Source organism: Oreochromis niloticus, linkage group LG4 (genome assembly GCF_001858045.2).
Source record: "Oreochromis niloticus isolate F11D_XX linkage group LG4, O_niloticus_UMD_NMBU, whole genome shotgun sequence".
NCBI lineage: Eukaryota > Metazoa > Chordata > Actinopteri > Cichliformes > Cichlidae > Oreochromis > Oreochromis niloticus.
Genome location: NC_031969.2, coordinates 1,269,108 through 1,294,193, shown reverse-complemented (window position 1 = coordinate 1,294,193; position 25,086 = coordinate 1,269,108). Strand labels below are relative to the sequence as shown.

At 39.8% G+C, this 25,086-nt stretch overlaps 1 protein-coding gene and 1 long non-coding RNA gene across 7 annotated transcripts in view; both read left to right on the top strand.

Annotated features, from left to right (window-relative positions):
• The window catches only part of LOC100701331 (junction plakoglobin), a 115,247-nt gene that overhangs the window by 61,225 nt on the left and 28,936 nt on the right, over positions 1 to 25,086 (top strand). For all 6 annotated transcript variants that reach the window (XM_025906553.1, XM_025906557.1, XM_025906554.1 and 3 more), the window contains 6 exons: positions 6,874 to 7,127; positions 7,221 to 7,459; positions 21,072 to 21,273; positions 21,369 to 21,513; positions 21,597 to 21,700; positions 22,527 to 22,646. In XM_025906553.1, the coding sequence (XP_025762338.1) occupies positions 6,874 to 7,127; positions 7,221 to 7,459; positions 21,072 to 21,273; positions 21,369 to 21,513; positions 21,597 to 21,700; positions 22,527 to 22,646 (1,064 nt within the window). The remainder of the gene's footprint in view (positions 1 to 6,873; positions 7,128 to 7,220; positions 7,460 to 21,071; positions 21,274 to 21,368; positions 21,514 to 21,596; positions 21,701 to 22,526; positions 22,647 to 25,086) is intronic.
• LOC112846672 (uncharacterized) lies at positions 10,200 to 13,766 on the top strand. The gene is made up of 2 exons (XR_003219798.1): positions 10,200 to 11,556; positions 12,955 to 13,766. It is a non-coding gene; the product is annotated as an uncharacterized LOC112846672 (long non-coding RNA).

The following is a 25,086-nucleotide window of genomic DNA, read 5'->3' as shown; positions in this document are numbered from 1 at the left end:
TGCTTCTGCGTGTGAAACTGACAATGTGTTTGTGTTACAAGTGGAACACAGTTAGAACACATGATTTTCAATTCTACATTGCTCTTTCAAAAATGTTAGCATTTATGAAGGAGAACACTTTAGAAGTTCAAAATATCTCTTTAAAGGAAAGGTAAAGATGATATTTTGGATAAAATGTATTTGTGTGGCTTAAATAATTAAAGACTGCATAATAATAATAATAATAATAATTAGGGTTAGGACTGGGTCATTGCTAATGACAAATAGTCTTTTAGACAATTTTGGGGGGATTTTTCTTGGGACATTCTACTAGAAAGAAAGCCTGCTTTCTGTTTGTAAACTCTTCCAGGCAGATGTTCCAGTACACTATCCTAGCTACTTGGCCTCTGCCTTTCAGTGGTCACTGTCCCAACTTATTATTCTAGTTTTTTGGGGGTTTTTTTTAAAGTATAATAGGAGGCAGAACCTTCAGTTTTCAGGCCCATCTTCTTTGGTACCAGCTCCAAGTTCATGCTTTACATGCACTGACAATATCTTCTCACTTACGTTTTCCACTCACTATGTGTTTATACACCAGTCTGTGTCTATGTGAGTTTGATGGTGGGCATTCTTCATGATCAGTATTGTTTTGCCCTGTGTTAGCCAGTCTGGAGTGAGTACCTGCTATTTATTAGCAGCCCACTTATTTGTTCTGCCAAGTGTTCATTGAGTGCTGTTAGCTTCTTCAGCCAACAGGTGCGGATTTTCCCAGGTCTTGGTGTTATGCAGCTCTTCATTCTGGAGACCCTTTGTTGGATGTCTGCCTTTTTGATGTTGATTGGTTCTTGTTCTGGGAGGTAGCTGTGGTCTGCCCTGGTGCCATTGTTTTCTTTGGATGACTAAAACTTTTCTTAACTTAAAAGAAAATGGAAGTCTTTGTGTCCCCAACTCATTTGTGCCTAATATAATAGAAACTCTAGGTCCCCGTGGCAGAGTGTGGTCTGTTAGGCTATTCTTACTATTATAAACAGCAGTTTTATTTCTGGTGTAGTCCCTGCTAATTTTAAGCGTACAGTAGTACAACCCCTGCTTAAGAAACCCGCCCTGATCCACACTGTATTGGCTAACTACAGGCCTATCCTCAAGCTGCCTTTTCTGTCTAAAATCCTGATATTTTCCTTACCTGATTCTGATAACAGCTGCTTTTGACACTGTAGACCACAACATTTTACTGTCTCATTTACACCATCTTGCAGCCATCTTTTAGTGTTAACTTTTTAGTTTATGAGTACTTATCCACTGCTCTTCAGTTTGGGGTGCCACAGGGTTCAATTTTAGGTCCTTAGAAGGCATGGAATATCCTTCCACTGTTATGATGATGACTGCCTGATTTATCTGCCTCTGAAGCAGAAAGATGCCTTTTCTATTAAACTGTGTCTGGCATGTCTAGTACATATTAAAACTTGGATGTCCCTAAACTTTTTTAAATGTAATTCAAGCAAAACAGAGGTGATTGTGTTTGGTCCCAGCGGACATTGTGATTCTTCCTCTATTGATTTGGGGGCCCCAGCAAAATAATTTAAATATTTTGTTACTAACTTGGGTTTTAAGATGGACAGTGATTTTAAATTGGGCACTCAAATTAAGGCTACTGTCAAGTCCAGTTTTTGTCATTTGAGGCGCTTGGCAAAGGTAAGACCTATTTTATCCAGGTCACATTTTGAAACACTGATCCATTACTGTAATGCTCTGTATTTTGGAGTTAGTCAGTGTCTTCTCTCTTGTTTACAGCTAGTTCAAAATGCCGCTACACGACTTTTAACCAACTCGCAATAGAGAGCACATAACTCCCATCCTGGCTTCACTCCATTGGCTGCCTGTATATCTTGGCGTTCATTTTAAAATCCTATGTTTGCAGTGTTGGGAAGGTTACTTTTAAAATGTATTCCATTACAGAATACAGAATACATGCCCCAAAATGTATTCTGTAACGTATTCCGTTACGTTACTCAATGAGAGTAACGTATTCTGAATACTTTGGATTACTTAATATATTATCGTGCTGTTTACAACTACGTGAATGTCCTATTGCTGTGATTTATTACTGTTACTGAAGGTCCGCGGCTCCGAACCGTAGTAAAGGGACCTCTGGCTTATACGGTGGGTTCCGTGTCGGGCTGGTAGCCGAAAACTAGCTTTACTTTGTTGTCTGGGTCAACTTTGCTTGCCAACGGAACTTATTTATACGAACACAGTGTACAGTTGAGTCTTAATAGCTTACTTACAAATGGGCTCGTCAGGCACTCTTCTTGGCTGCAGTGGTTATTATTATATTTACATGCTTCCAGCTCCCGTTTCTGCTCCGTGACAGCTCGGACTTTTCCTTTCTCTCCCTCCCTCGCTCATAGACACATAACGGGTATGGTAGTCCATTCTCCCTGCAGCACGGACTACACTGCCCATGAGGCTACATTCTTTAGGGCCATGCCTGTAGCATTCTGCCTTTTAGCTTAGCACAACAACAACAACAAAAAAGCGCTCTCTCACCCAGGAAACACGCAGAGAGAGCGCGTCACCCTGTAACCATGGCAACCGTAACGCTGCCGCCTGGAACAACAGAACAGCTGTCAAACAAACCCAAACAGTCCTGACCCGCGACAATATGAAACAGGGAAGTACCGCCGTGTAATCCATTTATTTCACCAAAGTAACTGTATTCTGAATACCACCTTTTTAAACGGTAACTGTAACGGAATACAGTTACTCATATTTTGTATTCTAAATACGTAACGGCGGTACATGTATTCCGTTACTCCCCAACACTGTATGTTTGTTTTTAAATGCTTAAACAGTCTTGCCCCACCTTACATCTGTGAGCTTCTTCATCCTTATTCAACCCCCAGGTTTCTCAGCAGCTTACAAGCTGCTCCTGGAGGTACCCAGGTCCAAGAGGAGGCTCAGAGGGGACAGGGCCTTCTCTATTGCTGCTCCTAATCTCTGGAATAACCTGCCCCTTCACATTAGAGAGGCCTCTTTATTGTTCATTTTCAAAACTTGTCTTGAAACCCATTTTTACTCCTTGACACAGTTTGACCTTGAGTTTACTTCTTTATTTTAATCTAATGTGCTGATTTTATTGTTTTAATTTAATTTTAACTATTATTTTTATTATTTATTTATTTAATACATTTTTTTTATTCAATTTTAATTAGTGTTGTCAGTAGATTTAAAAAAAATCAACTAATTAATCTCACAATTTTTTGTAATTAATCACAATTAATCACAATTACTTGATCAATAACCTGGTTGCAGTTACATTTTTTCAACATTATATTTAAGCTTGTAACTGACATTTATGCAATGTAATGAAGTAAATGCAGAATAAACACAAGGAATGTGTGCTTAGATTCTAAGTGAATTTCAATAGTTTTCTTCAATCTTTTAGCACAGGTTCTCTCCTGTGAAATGCAACTTTAAAAAAAACCCTATATACTAATAGGTAAGTATACACTAATATATAATAATATTAATGCTGCCAAGCAATTAAAATGTTTAATCAGATTCATCACAGGGTTACAGTGGATTAATTTGAATTAATCATGATTAAATATCATTCATTTTTAATCTATATTAATCGGATTTCATTTTGCATGACCATACGGACTTGGGGGAAAAAAAGGGAAAATATACGCACTTAACATGTTTATTAACATCTTTAACATTCATGTTAACAAAAAACACTGTAAACATGTATCCACTCTCTCTCTGTCACCCTTGGGGAGGCACTTCCAGTCCAAGAAACGAGCTATGTAAAGTGCATGTTCTCAACAATATTAACAGGTCTGCAGTGTGTTGCAATCCACTCGGAAATTGTGTCAGTCAATATTTCCGAGGTAGACTTACTGAGTCCCCGATGCTCCGTGAGTGGTTCGTCACAAGTTGGGTGACACGTTAGCCAAAGTCTTAGCAATATCCTGGCTAACGTATGCTTCTGTTAATGTGATATTTTAAGCTGGAAGTGCTTCGATGAAAAGAAAAACTCCTTGTTGCACAATGTGCATAATACTTTATGTCGGTCGACTGCTCCGTCTTGGGTTTTTTTAATACTCCAGTTTCCCATCGAGAGGGCCAATGTGAGTTTATCATCTTCCATATTGGGCTGATTGGTTCAGCTGCCTGTCACTACCAGATCAACTGCCCATTTGCGCATGTGCGAAAGTAACTCTACTTGGACAAACTGGCCGAAATGCGTTGACAGAAACATTTCAGGGACTTTGAGTCATTCTGCGCTCCAGATGCGTTAATAGCGTTAATAATCTTTTTGACCGTGATGGCAGATTAATTTGCGTTAACGCGTTAATTTTGACAGCACTAATTTTAATGTATTGGTTTTTTGTCATGTTAGGTGTACAGCACCTTGTTTTCAGCTGGGAGTTGTCTGAAAGTGCTATATAAATGAACTGCTTGCTTACCTAGTGTTTCTATTTCAATGCATTGGCTCCACATTAACTTCAGAGTCCAAGTTAAGATTCTGATTTTAACGTTTAGATACCAGCAGCATGTAGTACCAACATACCCTAACAGCATGCAGTACCCTCTGGTATGTGTCTAGTTGGTCAGGGGTTCATCCTACAGCAAGTTAATGACCCAAAACATAAAACCAAGCTATGCCAGAACTACCTCAGGAAAAAAGAACAAGATGGTGAGCTTGAAAACATGGAGGTGTCCAGCACAGTCTCCAGACTTAAACCCCATCGAGCTGGTTTGGGATGAACTGGACAGAAGAGTGAAAGCAAAGCAACCTACAAGGTCCACATTTATGGGAACTTCTGCTACAGATATGGAAGAATATTTGATTTCTATTGTAGAAAGAATGCCACGGCTGTGTTCAGCTTCAGGTTAGGATACATTTTGGTCTATAAACTATAAACCATGATTTCGTTTTAACTCGAGTTTCTTATTTGTACTATGCTTTCATTTCAGAGTGCAATGAGACATTAAACTGCATAATTAAAAAAAAACATTGTAACTATTAGAGAATTTTTTTTTTTTTTACATCTGTGCTACAGATTAAGTACAACAACTCTAATAGCTGCTGATATTTACTTAAATTATTTCTCTCTGATTGAGCTTTCTGAATTGACTTTAACTGAATTGACTTTACTTTATTGACTCTTATGGCCTCTGACAGTGCACTCATCTCTGTGCTTGTTCTGTTAAACTGCCGTGCAGTATTCAATACCAGTGAGCACAATATTTGACCCCAGAGATCAGATCACACTGTGGGTATCAACAGAACTGCACTGCAGTGCTTTGGATCATATTCATCTAAAATATTCCTGTTGGTGCATGTAAATGGAAGTACTTTGTACATTATATATGCTTTTCTTAGACATTATCATTAGAAACACTCCATACATTTTCAGTGCTATGCAGATGATACCCAGCGTTATTTATCCATTCAGGCAGATGACACAAATCAATTAGTTAAACTACAGGAAGGTCCTAAATATATAAAGACCTGGAAACCTGTAATTTCCTACGAAGGTTATTGTACTCAGTCCTAAAAAAATCTTAGACATTTTAGTAAAAATGATTATGTTAGAGTGGGTCATACAGTCAAATTTTCCACCTTATATTTATAAATACAACAATTTTTTGATTAATTTTTTGTGGCATTTTTCTTGTTTGATTATAGAGTCACAAATCCAGAAATAAAATTGGGATGCAGTGTAAAATAGATATGCAAATACACTCAGATGAACTTCAAATTTCAGAAACCCATATTTTATACAGAGGACAATAGAGACCTTCAGAGGCTTCATTAACACTCTTTAGTATGCCTTCTTTTTTAACAGACCTTTAGGAGAGGAATGCCATCCTATTGTTTTATTATTTTAATTCATTCCAAATGTTTATAGATGGTCTGGATTGCAGGTTGTTAGGTTCAGCACATGGACTCTTTTACTATGAAGCCATGGTGTAACAGCTATAGTGTAGCTCGGGAGGTAGAGCAGGTCATCTATTGATCGGAAGGTTAGTGGTTTGATTCCTGGCTCCCACAGTTTGAGTGACAAGTATCCTTGGGCAAGATACTAACCCCAAGTTGCTCTCTGATGCATCCATCAGAGTATGAATGTTAGTTCGTGAGCACTTAAAAGCATAGAAGGAAGTGCTTGTGTGAATGGGTTTTCTTGGGTGAATGTGGTGAATTGCGCTTCGAGTGCTCCAGGAGAGTAGAAAAGCACTATACCGGTACAAGAATTTTTCCAGTATGTGGTTTAGCATTGTCCTGCTGTAATATGTCTTGATGAAAGCATATGGTGTTCTAAAATTTATATATACCTTTATATAATATAATAATATATATAATATAATAATTTTATATATACCTTTGAGCATTGATGGTGCCTTTCCAAGCAAACTGGTAATTGCATATACACTAATGCAACCTCTTACCACAATGGAGGCAGACTTTGAACTGATTGCTGATGGACCTTCTCTTCTTTAGTCCAGAGGATGTTTTCCATAAAATAATTACAATTTTTGATTCGTCTGGCCATAGAAAAACTTTTGAAGAGCAAGAAGGTCCTGCGTTAAACTTTTTTAAAAAATCCTGTAAAGGAAGCGTGTCTGCTAGAAGGTTAAGGAGTAGCAGTATTAAGGGTTAAGTATTAAGTATTAAGCCTTTTGTTGTCCCTGTGCCAACTTTTTTGAGATGTATTCTTGTCACCAAGTTCAAAATGAGCTCATATTTTTCATGAAATAAAATGTTTTAGCTTGAGCATTTGATTTGCTTTTTTAAATTCTTCTACTGATGGCAAATGGGTTTATGACATTTGCAGTTTACACACACACTGTGCCATAACTCTTGTTGCCATCTCCCTCCAACAGATTTAGAAGCTCAGTACTCTCTTACCCGGGCTCAGCGGGTCAGGGCTGCTATGTTTCCAGAGACTCTGGTAGAAGGGGAGGCAGCCATGCCTGTCCAGTCAGATCCCTCGCAGCAGAGCAATGTGCAACGACTGGCGGAACCTTCCCAGTTGCTAAAGACAGCTCTTGTCCACCTGATAAACTACCAAGATGATGCTGAACTGGCCACCAGGGCAGTGCCAGAACTCACCAAGTTGTTGGGAGACGAGGATCCGGTACACAGCTCACACAATCAATTACTAAGGATTAGCTTGTTGAACACCAAAGAAACAGTGTTTTTTTAGATGGCTAGCTTCTTTATTTTCTAGGTTGTCGTGAACAAGGCGGCCATGATTGTCAACCAGCTAACCCGTAAGGAGGCCAGTCTCCGTGTGCTGGTGCAGTCTCCAGCCATGGTGGCTGCCGTGGTGTGTGCCATGACGACAGCAGCTGACATGGAGACGGCTCGTTGCACAGCCAGTGTGCTTCACAGCCTATCGCACCAGAGGGAGGGACTGCTGGCCATATTCAAGGCTGGAGGGATACCAGCACTGGTCCGAATGCTAAGGTACAAATACTTAGATTGTTGTTATTAGAATTATGTTTAATGATTTTGCCTTATCAGCACTTAGGCTAAAACATTATGTCAAACTGCCTTCTATACACCAGAGGCTTTGTTGTACTTGGTAGCAGAATTGTCACGGTACTGGGTCATGTGACCCAGTATCTGGGTTGTTAATGTGTCATTTTGTATTCATCTGTATTCTAGTTTCAGCTTAGCTCATCCAGTCAATTTCTAGGTTGCTGTTAGTCCTTTGTTTCTTAATTTCTTTGTGTCATCTTCCCCTGTGTTAAAGTTCCCTTTGTTGTTTATTGTGTGTTATTGTTCATGTTTCTTCCCTGCCTGGTTAATGTTGTCAAGTTCGTGTCATGCCTGCGTCTTGTCATGTTTTCCTGTTTATTTTGAAAGTCTAGTTTTCATGTCTTGTTTTGGTTTACATTTCCTGTGCATCATTATGTTCATCCTAGTCAGCTGTTTCCTCATGTGTCTCCACTTCCCCCGATCACCTCATGTGTATATTTAAGTCCTTTGTCTCTTACTGTTCTTTGTCAGGTCGCCTGTTATCCTAGCCACAGATTTCATAGTTTTCCCTCATTGTTTCACTGTGTTTCATAGCATTCCTAGTTACTCTGTGTTCATAGTTCTTTCACAGAGTGTCATAGTCTTTTAGTTTTCCCAGTTTCAGTGTGTCTCATGCCATCAGCCACAATAAAGGCTCGCTTTATTTTTGGAAACTTAGTTCTGTCTCCACCGTGTCTGCTTTTGGGTCTACCTCATCTTCACACCGGCGCACCCCGCCGTGACAAGAATCTGGCAAATTGTAACTTGTGTCCTGTTATCTGGACGTAGTGATTTTGCTCATTGTCAACGTGGTTTCGCAACGTTACCTTGAATCTAAACCTTGTACATCTGTTGCAAGCAGGACTTTAAAGCGTTGAACATTTCAGTGCTTGAAATATGTTTTAAGGGCTTTGCAGAAAAACTGGTAGGGAAGGACGTTCATGAAATGACGTACATAAAGATGAAATAATAATGAATGAATTTCTACTACTATAATTGATACAATTCAATTCAATTCAATCTTTATTGGCAGACTTCATGTCCATTAAAACAAGACAGAAACACACACACAACCCCCCCCCCCCCAAAACACAAGGTATAAACCTTATATATATAAATATATATATATAAATAAATATATAAAGCATTTGTAAAAATATAAAACCATAATATACATAAAATACAATTACTTAAAAGAAATCAATAAATACACAAACACTTCAACCAGTGCTTTCTCAGACTGGATGAGTAACGGGAACCACTCACTGTCGGATCTGTGAGTGCTAAAATTATACTGTTACTCGAACCATCCATTCGTTCTCTAAAATTGAACATTAACTTTCTTAAAAGTGCTTTAAAAGTCCAAACACCCACAGCTACAAACATCTGGCTGGCACTACCCCTTCTAGGTATCCTGCAAAGGATTCTCATCGCATCATTATATGCAACATGCAGCTTCTGCATGCTACATTGTTTGTAGGATGACCACAAGGGGGCAGTATATAGCGGTGTGCAATACGCTTTAAACCAGGGGTCTGCAACCTTTAACACTCAAAGAGCCACTTGGACCCGGTTTCCACACAAAAGAAAACACTGGGAGCCGCAAATACTTTATGACATCTAAAATGAAGATAACACTGTATATATTGTTTTTTTTTTACCTTGATGCTTTGTGTGAACAACTAAGGTGTGTTGCTTATGTAATCCATGAAGTGCTACAGAGAAAATTACATTTTATTTATGTAATTAACACATTTTGAACTCTTAAAGAAATATAACAAAAGCAAAGACACCCAGCTGAACTAAAATGATCCATGTAGCAAACAAAAACTGTTGTCAGCCGCCACCCTTATATCGCCTTTGGGCTGTTGGAGCCTTGACCTGACTCTTAAAAAGTAATTGGAAAAAAAGCACTATGCTGCTAAAAAAAATAGATATTTGCAAAATTCTGCCTAAATATGTGTTTTACCTGGTTAATGTGTGTGGCGGGGCGTGGTCTGCAGTGCCGCTGCATGGGAGTCTGACGCACCTGAGCGACACCCGCAATCACGCCTCGCCGCCTTAAAGTCTGTGCTCTCTCTGCTGTTGTGGTGTCGGGCTGTGAGCTGAAAAGCTACAGCCGGCTGTATGCGTACAGCAACCATGTGTGAAAAGTGGTCAATAAAGAGATGCTGAAAAGCGTGTTCATGGAAACATCGTTGGGTCTGCCGTGATATGTTTACAATAAGACTTATGGTCCCGAACCTCTGCTCACAGCGTCTGCAGGGGCTGTACGAAGTCATTTTCATCTTTACGCAGGACTGTAAGCTGTCATCTGTCAGGCTTGAACGGTGTTTGTCTTTAACATAGTTCACGGTCGAGAACAGCTGCTGACATAATGTGGATCCAGATCCATAATTGGCCTACCTGGTGTCGAAAGTCTCGATAAATGCATGGCGTTTCGGCGGGTATACCGGCTTCCGCGAGTGTGACGCTTATTTTGAGCGATGAAAAAATAATAAGATATAATTTTATTTTTACATTTCAAAATCACAATAATCTTCCAATTTAGAACTACGAGTTAAAAAAATAACTAAACACAAATAAAATACACTTCAGCTAAATACTTCTAATTTATTTTCCCAAACCACCCGCAGCCGCAAAATAAAGAGTAAAGAGCCGCATGCGGCTCCAGAGCCGCGGGTTGCCGACCCCTGTGTTAGACCTTTGTCTCTTGTGCTTTTTATTTAATTTTACATCCCAGTTAGGTACAAATGTCCTCCCAGGTGTCTCCTGTTGCCCTTATCAGTTTGTGTATTTATTCCCTCAGTTTGTCTTAGTTCTTTGTCATGGCCTCTCCCAGATCCTCATGCGTGAGTGTGTCTGAGCTTTGTTTTTCCTTAGTTTTTTCTTTCCTTGCTCCTGGCTGTCCTATATTTTGTACCGTGTTGGGGTTTAGCATTGAAGTTGCCTTTTTATTAACTATTTTCTGTTTGGAGACAAATAGAGGAACAATCAGTGAAAACTGTAGAAGAAAGTTGGTGGTTGCATTCTTAATAAGTGTTGTATTCAAAATTACCAGCAGTTTTGGTTTTTTTTACATCTTCGACTGGACATCAATAAGTCAAAGATTCATATTTAAAGTATTTGTAATGGCCTTCCTCTGTGTTTTGCTTTTCGGTATGTAAGTATTTTAAGTTGCCATATGCTTGCCTTATTTTTAATTGTACAAATTGTTATTTTTTATTTTTATTTGCATTTGTTTTATTTTTTATTCGTTGCTGCTAACAGCGTGTGCAGACACAACACTGCCTCGTCTTTGGATGGATCAAAGGTCAGAGGTCGCGTACAAGGACCGGACTGACAGATGTTCAGAAAGTTGGAGAGTTATTGCTCAAGAGCGCTTCAGAGATTAGTCTGAAGCCAGAAGCCAAATATAAAGCAGTGAGGGGGGGCTCAAGACTTTTGCACAGCATGCTGGCTGGGTGTTTTAATAAAGATAAAATGAAGATGGCGGATTTAGCAGGTGGTGGTGCAGACATAGCTCCAACTTTCAAATGGTCACGATTAAAACCAGAGATACTGTATATAAAACAACTGATGGGAGGGTAATTGTAGAGGATGAACTACTTAATTTCCTTGCTGTAAAAATCAAAACTTTAAGTCAGGATGAAATTGTGTTGTTGGCCACGAACACATTTGACTGTGAGGGGAATGAAGCCTTCAAGAAAGTTTCATTTGAGCTCTGCCCTGCTACCTCACAGCGGTGCGTTGGATATAAAGGACAGCATAAAGACGCCAACAATATTAAACTCTGTCTTAAAGTGCTGAATGAGTGTGGGGAGAATACCCCAAGATTTGTCTCTCATCACCTGAACTATTTGCCGCCTGTTACATACTCCAGCATGGATGTGTGTTGTCTACTATGGCGAATGGACCAGCTGTGTGCTGAGGTGGGTGCTTTAAAACATGTAGTTAAACTACAGGCGAATGTCTGCAAGCAAGTTATGACCAATGCTGTGGAGGTCAACCAACGTGTGACTGCTCTTGAGTGTCGGTCTGAGGTTTCCCTGGAACACTCTCTCACAGTCTGTGTCTAAAACCTAAAAGAGAATTATGGATTTGATCAACTGGTCTCTGAACGCTATTGACACCATCTTCTCAACGAGAAGCCTGGGCTCGGGAGAGCCCGAGTGCCCTGGAGGGACTTTCCCTGCCGGATACACGATGGACGGGTGGCAGAACTGGAGGGTCGTGTGCCTGGCGGGACTGTCGATCGAGGACGCTGAAGATATCTACCTATTCGGAACCATGGTAACAGGGTTCTTGCTGATCGGAGCTGGCTTGGCCCTGGCTTATCGGAAAATTGAGAGAGCGGAGCCGGCTGTCCAAATCCCCACAAGGCTGCCCGCTGGGATTGAAACGATTGGACGAGGTGCGAGTTCTCAGAAAGGGCTCACTGAAAGCAGCAGCATGGTTAAGAGCTTGGAGGCGCTTACGACTGCAGTGAATGCTCAAACTAACACCTCTGAGCGTATGTTGGATTACATCAGGAACGAATCCACCCGAAACAACAACTCAGGGAGGAAGCTGGACTACATCTCGAATCAGTTGGCTGCGGTCGTGAGGTCTCAGGATCTGCTTTGTGAGCAACAGAGTGACAAGATCTCGGGATCGATGGCTAATAACATCTTGGAGAAACTCGAGGCTATAAAAAAGGAGATTGAGACACCAGTGTCGGAGTGCTAAAAACAGCCTGAAATTCTTATGAGTTGTTTGCAAAGGAAAAATCACCATCATTATACGGCTACCCCCTTCGGCGCCAGCTGCGGGCTCAAGGCTGGAGCCGATCAAAAACAATCCCTGATAACGACTATGTTGTGACTGTTCCTTCCCATCCCATAAGGCCACCTGGGTTGGCTGGTAGACTGTTTACTTAGCCTGGCAGGGCGAAGGACACTGTCTCCGCTGAACTATGGACACGCACACACATACACTTACACTGATAAGCAAACACTGATCCCTCTCCCCTTCCAAACGCCTTCGATGCTTGTTTCCTGCGGGGGAACACGGCGGGCCTATGTGCCGCGCTGGAATGATAGCGCTGTGCAGGGCGGCTGCTGTGTTCGCTTCGGATAACTCCTCACCCCCCACCCATCCCCGTGGCTTGTCATGTCCTTCATAATGTTGTGCTGTGGACATTCATGTGCTTTTTGTGCAGAGGAGTTTTTTTGTTTCCTGTTCTCATGCTGTCCTACCATGGAAGCACAGCATGAGTAGGGGTCTCTTTTTTTCCTCTTGTACTTTCCCATTGTAATGTACATTTCAATGTTTTTCTCTAATGCTACCAATCTCCGACCTGTATCCCCATGTAATGTCTGTGTTTTATGTGTAAGGTCGGGGGGGTCCCATTTCACTGCAGGGCAACCTGCATGTGACGAATAAAGCTTTGATTGATTGAGGTGCCGGCTGAGCCTGTTACTCTGAATGCTCAGGGGTCGGGGACCGCTTCCCACTTTCCCCTGGGTAAACACGCAGAGGATTGGTGGGGGAGTCGAAGTAAAGGTGGCCCGTGCGGAAGGCAGGGAGCCGGAGCTTTGGCTGCTTCAAGGACTGGGACAAGCACAGTGTCAGCGTTTTGTCCGGAGATGTTGCCATGTGGTCAAGATCGGGCTCCGACGACAGCCTCAGGTCGTAATATGGAAACTACAGCAACAACGTGAGACAGTGCTTTCTACATGCTCCCCGCAATGGAGTAAAGTTGTGAAAAATGGCAAGCCTCGTCACAAGCTGGAGAAGGTTAATTCGGGTTCAGGAATGCATGCTGCTACCACTGGACACAATAAGAGGCCTGGACCTGTATCGATTATCGGCACTGGAGCTGTGAGTACAATTAGAACTGTGAAAACTAAATTGGTGAGCGTGTTTGCCACTAAATTTGCCCTGGATGTAGATGCAGAAACTCTTGCGCTGTATTTGAGAGAGAAACTCAAAAGAGATGTGACCTGTCAAAAAATTGCTAGTAAACGTAGCAGGTTCGGCTCTTTCAAGATTACTGCTGAATGTAATGATGTGGGTGAAATGTACAGTCCTGAACTTTGGCCTGAAGGGGCTCTGGTCCGGCGTTTTTATGAACCTCGTAAGCCCGGTACGGTGGTGCCAAGCTCAGGGGATCCAGCAGGGGAGATAACTGCGCCTTCTGGCACCAGCGTAACAACATGAATATGTCTATTCGGGTATTATCTTACAACTGTCGTGGTCTACGTTTGGGACAGAGTGCAGGGGATAAAACTCGACGGATTGTTGTGGACAGTCTGCTTGCAGAATGTGACATTTTATGCTTGCAGGAGACATGGTTGTCCAAACAGGATCTGGGAAAACTTAACTGTCTAAATGCAAGTTTTTTGGGAGTGGGGGAATCAACAACTGATCTCAGCACAGCTATAGTCAGAGGTAGAATACCTGGAGGGGTTGCTGTGCTCTGGGACAAAAAAATAGACCCTGTGATAAAGCCCATTAGACTGAATGTAGACTGGTGTATTGGTATACAATATACACAGAATAATAGTAGTTTTATCATTCTTAATATTTATACTCCCTATGAATCTTGTCAAAATGAGCAAGAATACCTCAGTAGGCTGGCTTTTATTAATGCATTTATTCAAGACAACGATACTTACAGTATATATGTTTTGGGTGATTTTAATGCTGATCTCACAGACAGCAGTTCTCGGTTTGCTAACCACTTAACCCACTTTTTGAAGTTAACAATCTTATCCTATCTACCAAAGAGTTACTGCCTGCAGATAGCTATACATACATAAGTGAAGCCTGGCATAGTACATCATGGCTGGACCACTGTATCTGTACAGCTGATGGACATGCAGCTTTAGCAAACATGACTATTAGGTATGAGGTAACTGTGTCAGATCATATACCTTTTGGTTTTACTGTGAATGTGGAACAAATGCCAGCAACAACTGGAAATAATATTGCTAATATTGCTACCAGTGTAAAATTAGACTGGTCAGCCTGTAGTGAAGATGATTTCTTAGCTTATCATAGTAATACCGATATACATCTGAACAACATTTCTTTGCCCAAAGAAGCTATTTTGTGCAAGGATGTCAACTGTAAGAATGCTGTGCATAAACATTTACTCTGCTCCATGTATGATGATATAGTGACTGCTCTGTATGAAAGTGGTACACTGCTTGATAAACAATATAAGCATAAGAAACCTAACATCAGACCTGGCTGGAAAGAACATGTATCCATGTACCATGATGAAGCTCGCTCAGCTTATAAATGTTGGGCCATGGCTGGAAGACCTAAACAAGGCCCAGAATTTGAACAGAAAAAACGTGCGAATGCCAGATATAAGTACGCTGTTCGCTTTATAACTAAAAATGAGCAAATGCTGAGAGCAGATTCTTTGGCCAGGAAAATGCTGTGTAATAATATGACAGATTTTTGGAAAGAGGTGAAAGCTCTTAATAACTGTAAACCATCTCTACCATCAACTGTTGAAGGTGTTTCTGGGGCAGATAACATTGCAGCATTATGGAGACAGCATTACAGTGCGTTAACTGTATAAAAAGTGATCCATATGAGGACAATTTTGACATGAGTAATGACACAATAAGTGTAAGGACACATGAAGTAATGAAGCCATTCATAGGTTGCCTGATAATAAATCCTCTGGTTTGGATCACATCACTGCAGAACATTTAAAACATGCTAGTTTAAGGCTAGCTCCTCTTCTAGCACTCTGTTTCACTGGGTTTATGATTCATGGCATATTACCAGACTCAATGCTGTGTATTTTATTGGTACCAGTTATGAAAGACAAAGCTTCAAAAGTGAGCTGTTTGGATAATTACAGGCCGATTGCACTAGCCAGTATTTTATCTAAGGTGTTAGAAAGAATCTTGTTTGACAGAGTTAGCGTGTTCATCTCTTCTGTGGATAATCAGTTTGGCTTCAAACCAAAGCACGGCACTGACATGTGCATATATGCACTCAAGGAAATAGTCAGTTTGTATAGGGCTAAACATTCATCTGTCCTCATGTGTTTCATTGATGCCTCTAAGGCTTTTGATTGAGTGAACCACAGAAAACTTTTTGATAAACTGAAGAGACGGGGAGTTCCTCAATACATCGTGAGGATTCTCTCTTACTGGTACGCTCATCAGAGCATGCAGGTTAAATGGGGAAGTAGTATTTCTGCCCCCTTTGGTGTCAGCAATGGTGTCAGACAGGGTGGGATTTTGTCTCCAGTTTTATTTAATCTATATGTTGATGATTTGTCCATACAGCTGAGAGCCTGTAACACTGGGTGTATATTAGGTAAAACATTAATAAATCAGCTTATGTATGCAGATGACCTGGTTGTTTTTAGTCCAAGCAGTGCTGGCTTACAGGATCTTCTTAATGTCTGTACTGAATATGGTGTGCAATATGACATAAAGTACAATGCTGTCAAAAGTGCTGTCTTGATATGTAGAACCAAGCAGGATAAACAGCTAAATTTCCCTTTGTTTAAACTGGCCCAAAAAACTCTTGAAGTTCATAAAAAGGTGAAATACCTCGGTCACTTTATTACTGAGCAAATGAATGATGATGATGACATTTACAGACAACGGTGTAAGCTCTATGTGCAGGCAAATACTATTGCACGCAAATTCAGCTTTTGTTCACTTCCAGTTAAAGTGGCTTTGTTTAAAGCAGGGGTCGGCAACCTGCGGCTCCGGAGCCACATGCGGCTCTTTAGTCCTTATAGTGCGGCTCCGCCTGGTTTGGGAAAATAAATTAGAAGTATTTAGCTGAAGTGTATTTTATTTATGTTAGTTCTTTTTAACTCGTAGTTCTAAATTGGAAGATTATTGTGATATTGAAATATAAAAATAAAATTATATTCTATTATTTTTTCATCGCTCAAAATAAGAGTCACACTCGCGGAAGCCGGTGTACCGGCCGAAACGCCGTACATTTATCGAGACTTTCAACCCCAGGTAGGCCAATTACAGATCTTCGGATCCACATTATGTCAGCAGCTGTTCTCCACCATGAACTATGTTAAAGACAAACACCGTGAGTAAACTGACTTCCTATATCCCCGATTTGCAGACTCTGTGCGCAGAGGTTCAGGAGCAGAAGTCCCATTGTAAACAAATCACTCATGTTTCCATGAACACGCTTTTGAGCATCTCTTTATTGACCACTTTTCACACACGGTTGCTGTACGCATACAGCCGGCTGTAGCTTTTCAGCTCACAGCCCGACATACACCACCAACAACACAACAGCACAGATAGCGCAAACGTAAAGGCGGCGAGGCGTGATTGCGGGTGTCGCTCAGGTGCGTCCGCCTCCCCTGCAGCGGCGCTGCAAACCACGCCCCGCCGCACGCATTAACCAGCTAAAATACATATTTAGGCAGAATTTTGCAAATATCTATTGTTCATTTTTCAGCAGCATAGAGCTTTTTTCCAATTATTTTTTAAGAGTCAGGTCAAGGCTCCAACAGCCCAAAGGCGATATAAGGGTGGCGGCTGACAACAGTTTTTGTTTGCTACATGGATCATTTTAGTTCAGGTTGGTGTCTTTCCTTTTGTTATATTTCTTTAAGAGTTCAAAATGTGTTAATTACATAAATAAAATGTAATTTTCTCTGTAGCACTTCATGGATTTCATAAGCAGCACACCTTAGTTGTTCACACAAAGGTAAAAAACAATATATATACAGTGTTATCTTCATTTTAAATGTCAAAAAGTATTTGTGGCTCCCAGTGTTTTCTTTTGCGTGGAAACCGGGTCCAAATGGCTCTTTGGGTGTAAAAGGCTGCAGACCCCTGTACTAGACTGTCCTGTCTGGAAATATGCAAGTAATGTTTCCTGGCAGAAATCAGACGTCTAGATGTTTGAAAGGCTGACAAAGTCCACACGCAGTCAGGTCCTGTACTGTACTGTCATTTGAAAGACTGGGGTTTTTGTCTTTTATGAAACTTTTGAAATATAATTGCTAGAATCATTTGAGTGGTTTTCATTTAATTACATTTAGCTAGACAGCAGAAATGTCTGCTCAAGTTAAATATTCAGTTTAACATTCTCCACCTTAATGTGGCCATTGTTATGGAAAGATCAGTCACTGTGCAACCGCAGTGAGAGCTTGGTCTCCATTTAGGCAATACGTTGGACCCATTCCACCCATTCACAACAACAGTCACCTCTAGCTGAACCAGGTTTAGGGAGGGGCAGCCATCTGCCGCTACCGGTTCAGGGTAATTGGAAGAAGGCAGATTAAAGCTCTGACTGTTGATTAATAATAATTAAGTATTAAGCATTAAATACAGAGTGGTGTATAAATGCAAAGTGAAAAACAACACGGCGCATCATGGAAAGCTCACAGGAGCTTAAACCTATTGCACCAAAATTAACGGTGATTCGTGGTCCACTGATCCGCTCCTAAACTATATGCTTTATCAAAAATGAAAGTTTTAAGCCTAATCGTAAAAGTCGAAAGGGTCCCTGTCTTCCAAGTCCAAACTGGAAGCTGGTTTGGCAGAAGAGGGACTCTGAAGCTGAAGGCTCTGCCTCCCATTTGACATTTAAATATGCTAGGATCCACAAGTTAATAGCAGAGCAAAGTGCTCTATTGGCGTGTTTTGGTACTACGAGGTCTTTAAAATAAGCATGGGAGGAACAGGGGAAGAACACATGCTGCTAGTGATTTGGCTATGAGCTAAGTTTTTGTAGCAAATCCCTAAAGACAAAGTTAGTATTATGATTCAGCAGGGTGTAGAAGATTATTCTATGAAATTAGTTATTATAAAAGAATAAAAATATATAAGCTACAGAAAAACTTTTGGCCAGTGTAACAGGAACAGGAAATAATACCACACCACAGAGAGAGCCAACACCAAGTAGTACCAAATTCTGTGGTTTGGCATCATCAGTTGGAGACCTCCAGCTTGCAATGGGGCATTTAGCTGCTGAGTGTAATACAGCAGGAATGAGAATCAGCTGTTCCAAGTCTGATGCCAAGATTCTCAGGCAATAAAGGGTAGAGTGCCAACATCAAGGCAGAAATGAGTTGCTGCCCCAAACGGAGGAATTCAAGTATCTCAGGTTCTTGTTTACTTGCAAGGGGCAAGTGGAGCGGGAGACCGACTAATGAGTTGTTGTGGCATCAGCAGTGATGGACCTCTGTATCGCTCTGTTTAAATGAAGAGAGAGCTGAGTGTGGAAGTGCCCGGCTTTACTTAGGGTCACAACCCATGGGTAGTAAGAATAAGATTGCAGATACAAACGGCAGAAGTAAGTATATATACACTTTAAAGAAGTGCATTCATGAATAATATAAATTTTACGAAAAATTGTTTCCAGGGGTTAAAGGGATAGTACTTATTTAAAAGTCCTGAGAGTACTTATGTGCTTAAGATTTTCTCCACCTTCTTTACAGGATATTTTTATATGTGAGTGTCTACTGCATGTTGCCTGCTTAACATAGATATCCTGTAGCCCATGTCCTCTTTACCGACCTACCCAGTGGAACAAGGAGCTTAACAAAGTTTATCAACAGAAAATTGTAGCAGATATGGCTAACAGGCTAGCAATACTGATTATGGGAACTATTCCAACCTTCATCCAGGGCTGCTAAATAATTCCATACACAGGCTTAACGAAGAGGATATTTAACACTCATAATTGATTTGGGAGCTTAATTTGTACAGAAAATGAAAGAAAATTGAATTTAAAGAAGAGAAAATGAAAAAGAGCTTCACAGAGAGAGCCCTGCTGGGTGCATTAATGCTATCAACATGTAGATTTCCTTTCTATGTCCCTCTTTACTTCTGCCTTTTAATACACACTCAACCAACATTACCCTCACTCTATTCTTTCCCATGCAAATCTGACCTATTCATATGTATTATATAAGTTTTTCAAAAACTATTTTAGATATTTCAGATAGTATTGTGATCCACAATAAAATAGCATACATTATTTTCAAGCTAACTTTTGATTCATGTTTTACACATGTTTATTACAATTTTAACATTAACAACATTTTTTTTTTAGGTATTTTGCACAAGTGTTTCCAGGTCATCATCACATTTCTTCAGCCTTTCTTTGATCAATGATTGTATTAAATAGAAATATTAATAGTATTAACGTAATAATCACACACTTTTAAAGTTTGCTTTAATATGTTATTAATGTGTTATTGAATAGAAACAGGCAGTTTTGCATTTTGCAGGGCTTATTACCCAGAAACTGCCAAACATACATAATTCCATTTAACAAGCCTGAATAATAAACACAATATTTACATCATTGCTTTTAAGCAAAGCAGAATGCTGGAAACCTAAGTTAGGATTAATTTAATCACTTTGTTATTATGCTTAAACATCAGCTAATGTAATCTCATTATTATGAGGTTATTACCATTTAAAGCCTTCTCACAAAACAACAAAGAAAAGAAAAGTCTAATGCACAGATATTACCTTTTTATTGCTAGCAGGTTATCATATTATTACCAATGTATTCTGCAACTATTACTATTGTGGAGCTATTATTTCCACATTATTACTCCGTGTTGTTGAACCCTTTTTGTCCAATTAAATTATTTCCAGCATAAATATTAATAATATTAATATTATTTATAATAATTATTACTCCGCTGTAAACATTGTTGCTACCATTATGTTACCTGGTTATTACTTTGGTAATTGAGTGGTAATAACTTAATAATTTCCAAATTATCTTGTTACTACACTATTACACATTATTATTTAGCTGTAATAGAAACTGATGTTATATACATTTTTCATTGATTATTACTGAGCTGTCAGCGCAGTGGTGGTAGATAGGGAAACCATTTGATGAGAAGCTGATGCAAACATTTCTGTGAGCAGCTTGGTCTTACCTTGGGGATGAGTTTGCTGGGACATGCACTCCTGCAAAGATTTTGGCATTGTGATAACACACAGCTGGATGCTCCAGACCAGCAACTGCAAAAACCCCTGCTTGAGCAAAGTGGTCTTACTTTGTGCTGCTGATGGTTCTGAAGTATTGGTGGATTTAGATATTTACATTCAACAGTATAAAAACAGATATCAAAGTAGCCATCAGGGCTGTTTTTCCAAGCTGGCCCATATGCATGCACTATAAAGTAGAAACGTGCAAGTGGGGCACCTAAAGAACATCATCAGTTAATTTCTAGAAGCTCCTAGAAACAAGGCCTGCTACTCTGCAGCCATATTAACACATCTGAGCACCTTTACGCACAGTGATTTTTGGGGCACTACCTTATTTTGCATTTTCATCCAAAATTGGTATTCTACCATCAGTTTTGCTGTTGCACAATTCACCAATAACAGATGCTTCATGAAGGGAATGGTGCTGCTATCAAGTCATGGAAATTGGAAAAAACATCTTGAACTCAAGTCCCAGGGTTTTCTTTAGAATGAGTTATCTGTGTCTGATAGAAGTCAGTTAAGGTCATAAACTGTCTAATGTGCCTTGAAATCTATTAATTTTATGGAATCTCTATCTTTTTCCATTTGTCATTGTGCAGTTCACCAGTAGAATCAGTCCTATTTTACGGAATTACCACTCTTCACAACCTGCTGTTGCATCAAGAGGGAGCTAAGATGGCTGTGCGTCTTGCTGATGGCCTGCAGAGAATAGTTCCCTTATTGAAAAAGAGCAACCCAAAGTTTTTAGCCATTACTACAGATTGTCTGCAACTCCTGTCCTACGGAAACCAGGAAAGCAAGGTGAGAAGAGGACCCTGGAGCTGGAAAGGAGACTATTGGTCTACTTATTTTCCTTAATACATAATCAACACTTCCTACTTCCTGTTTCTTGTCAGCTGATTATTCTAGCCAATGGGGGTCCAGAGTGTTTGGTTTTCATCATGAGAAACTACAACTATGAGAAGCTGCTTTGGACCACAAGTCGTGTTCTTAAAGTGCTGTCTGTCTGTCCCAGCAACAAACCAGCTATAGTAGAAGCTGGTATGTAACTACTGCTGAATATACTGTGGGCTTAGCACGACATGCTACATGTTCTGTAACCATATGTTCACATGTGTGCTCAGGAGGCATGCAGGCTTTGGGGCAACATCTTACAGGGTCTAGCCAGCGTCTGATCCAGAACTGTCTATGGACACTCCGTAATCTGTCAGACGCAGCAACCAAACAGGTACAGTGATGACATGAAGTCACTCGTGTGTATCTAAAGATAAAGAAGCCAAAACAAATGATCGCTGGTCATTAGTTATACTGATAACTTTATATAAGATGATTCACATGTGACGTAGTGAGCAGGGGTTTGAAATGCAATATCAAGCTCCTAGACCAAATATCCCATTAACACATCCCCTTAAAACCCAGAACCCTAAATGGTGCAATCTTGGCCTTGTGGATGCTTCCTGTGGCTATGATCTTCATTTTTTACAAAATCGTAATAGCAATTTCTAGATATGCAACACTTTGAGTGCTCAGAATAGAAAAGGTAAGTAAGTATCATTTCATTTAGTCACTTCAGTTAGTGCAGTTCAACAGTTGCTCTTAACTTGCTAGCTATGACATTAACGCCACTGACACACAATCCTCAAGCACCATGTGATAAATTTACATCAAAATATCAGTTAGCAAACTAACTCATTCAGTGGATTGGAACAGGAAAAGCACTTTGATGTCCCACAACTGCCTTCACAACTGCTTCATGGAGCTATAATCATGATGATCCACAATTAGGAGAAAAACAAATCTATTTGGATTTTCAGAATAAACTAAATATGACATGAGAAGGAGGAGATTACTATATTTTATATGAGTTTTAATAACATCATGACTGTCAACTGATGCCTAGAAAAAAACCTAGTAATACTTGTTTGGTTAGACATCCTGTTCCATAAAATGTATAGAAATGTATTTATCCCAGGACATTTTGTACTTTAACTTTGTTCCAATACATCTCTGCTATGATTGATCCTTTCTTTATCTCTATTGGTTCTGCTCTGTAGGAGGGATTAGATGGTCTGCTGCAGATACTGGTCACTCAGCTGGGCTCAGATGATGTGAACATGTTAACCTGTGCCACAGGCATTCTGTCCAACCTGACATGCAATAACTCACGCAACAAGGTAATCATGATGAGATGGCAGACACACAACCTTCAAGACTACATGGAACTAACATGTAAACAAGTACAATTTTAATGTCTTAAGATATACAAACACACACACTCACATACACATCCAGTATGTTGGCCTGTCCAGGTTGTAGGCTGGACAGGCTCCAGCCCTAACGCAACCCTGAACTGGATAAGTAAAAGAAAAGAAAAATCTATGATGTCACCATTTCTGTCAGGAATACTTTCCACCACTTTCAAGTGGTGTAACAGTAAAGGATTTCTAGAACGCTGCAAGTTCCAACAAAAAGGTGCGATGCTGTGTAAAATGTAAATAAAAACAGAATGCATGAACTCATATTTTTTATTATAACCAGAACACAGAAAACACATCAAATGTTTAAACTGGGACATAATTACTATTTCTTAAAAAATATTAGCTAATTTTGAATTTGATGGCAACAACATGTCTCAAAAGTTTGGACAGGGCACCAAAAGACTGGAATGGTAAGAAACAGCTAGAAAAATGTTTTGAAAATAATTATGTTATTTGAGAAGAGGTTAGTAACATGAGTGTAAACCAATAAATAAAAATGTGCAGAAATCTCCAAACTAGATTTCAGAATAATGTTCTTCATTGCAGAATTGTGAAGATTTTAATACTGCTTCATGTACAGTAGATAACATCATCAGGAGATTAAGAATACTGCATACCTGTGATCTTCGGGCTCTCAAGAGGCACTATGTTAAAAACAGGCATGATTCTGTCATGGAAATCAATGCACTCTCTTTGCCATCAACAAATGCAGACTAAAACTCTGTCATGTAAAGAAGAAGCCATATGTGGACACAATCCAGAAATACTGAGAACGAAATAACATTTTGTTCTGACCAGGCCTTGCACATTTCCACAAGACATGTTAAACCACATACTATAGCTATGAAAAGAGCATGGCTTTTTAAGAGCAATGCCCATTTTCACTGGTTTCTGGCTTTCTGTTAAATTGGTTTTCTTCATACTTATCTGACAGGACTTTCTCTGTTAGAACAAACAAGTGCACCTGTCACACTGCCTACCTAGCCAGTGGGGTTCCAGTAGGTTCTTTGGTCCGTTATTATTTTTATTTTATTATTATCATTATTATTATTTGTTATTATTTGTTATTATTTTCTTTCTATATGCTTCCTTTAGGTGGCATTATTCCCTCTTTTAATTACAACATCATTTTTATGCCAGTGATATTCAGCTGTATACGTCTTTTAAGCCTCATGAGCTAGATACCCCCTACCTCAGCCCCAACCCCCAACCAGTCGCAGCCTCTCCTCCCTGAGCCTGGTTCTGCTGGAGGTTTCTTCCTGTTAAAAGGGAGTTTTCCCTTCCCACTGTTGCCAAAGCGCTAGCTCATAGGCAGAGATGGGAAGTAGCAAAGTACAAATACTTTGTACTTAACTGTACAGATACCTGAAAACTGTATCTGTAATTTACTTGCAGTTTTTTCCTGACTACTTTTTACTTTTACTCCCTACATTTTTAAACAAATATCTGCACTTTCTACTTCGTACATTTTCAAAACAGGCTTGTTACTTTTGCTTTAGCACATTTGGGGAAAGTTATTATTTTGTTACTGTGAGCCTCCAAACATCAACCTGATTTAAGACTAAACAGATGAAGGGCAATTCAGTTCATTTATTAATCACCAGAGGATGTCATACAAAAAGAGATGGTGTGTGCCAAAGTACCAGAATGTGGTACTTCGGCTTCTAGCAAGTCCAACTAAAGAGGAGTGATCATAGAGGGAGTGACTTTTTTTTTAAGTGGCAGGTAATTTCAAATGCAATGTTTCTATCAGCTCAATAGACATCAGCAAACACACAAACTGTCTTTAAGTAAATAAAAGTACGTGTGACTGGTGCACAGTGGCTGTGGTTTCATGAGTCAGAGTAAGGTTACATCAAATATAGCAGAGATTCATATGAATTTGACGATCCTTCATACCAACTTTATACCATCTAGGAAAAAGACATCATAAACAGTGTAGCGTCAGTATAGAGGATGGAAATCACCCAGGAGAACTCATGAAACATCTGCTGACATCTTGTTGAATTCAGTACCCATCTGATATTATTTAATTTTATTTTATTTTATGTTAATATAGCACAAGGTTCTGTTAGCTTTGCACAAAAATCTCTCCAAAGAGCTTCTTTTTACTTTCTTACTTTGAGTACATTTCAGAGCCTGTACTTTGTAACTTTTACTTGAGTAAAGAAGTTGAATCAGTACTTCAAGTTTTTTAACAGTAGTATTCTTACTTCAGTACAGAATATCTGTACCTTTTCCAACTCTGCTTATATGACTGTTAGAGTTTTCTCTATTTTCTTTGTGTTGTTGTAGGGTCTACCTTACAATATGAAGCACCTTGAGGCAACTGTTGTTGTGATTTGGCGCTGTATAA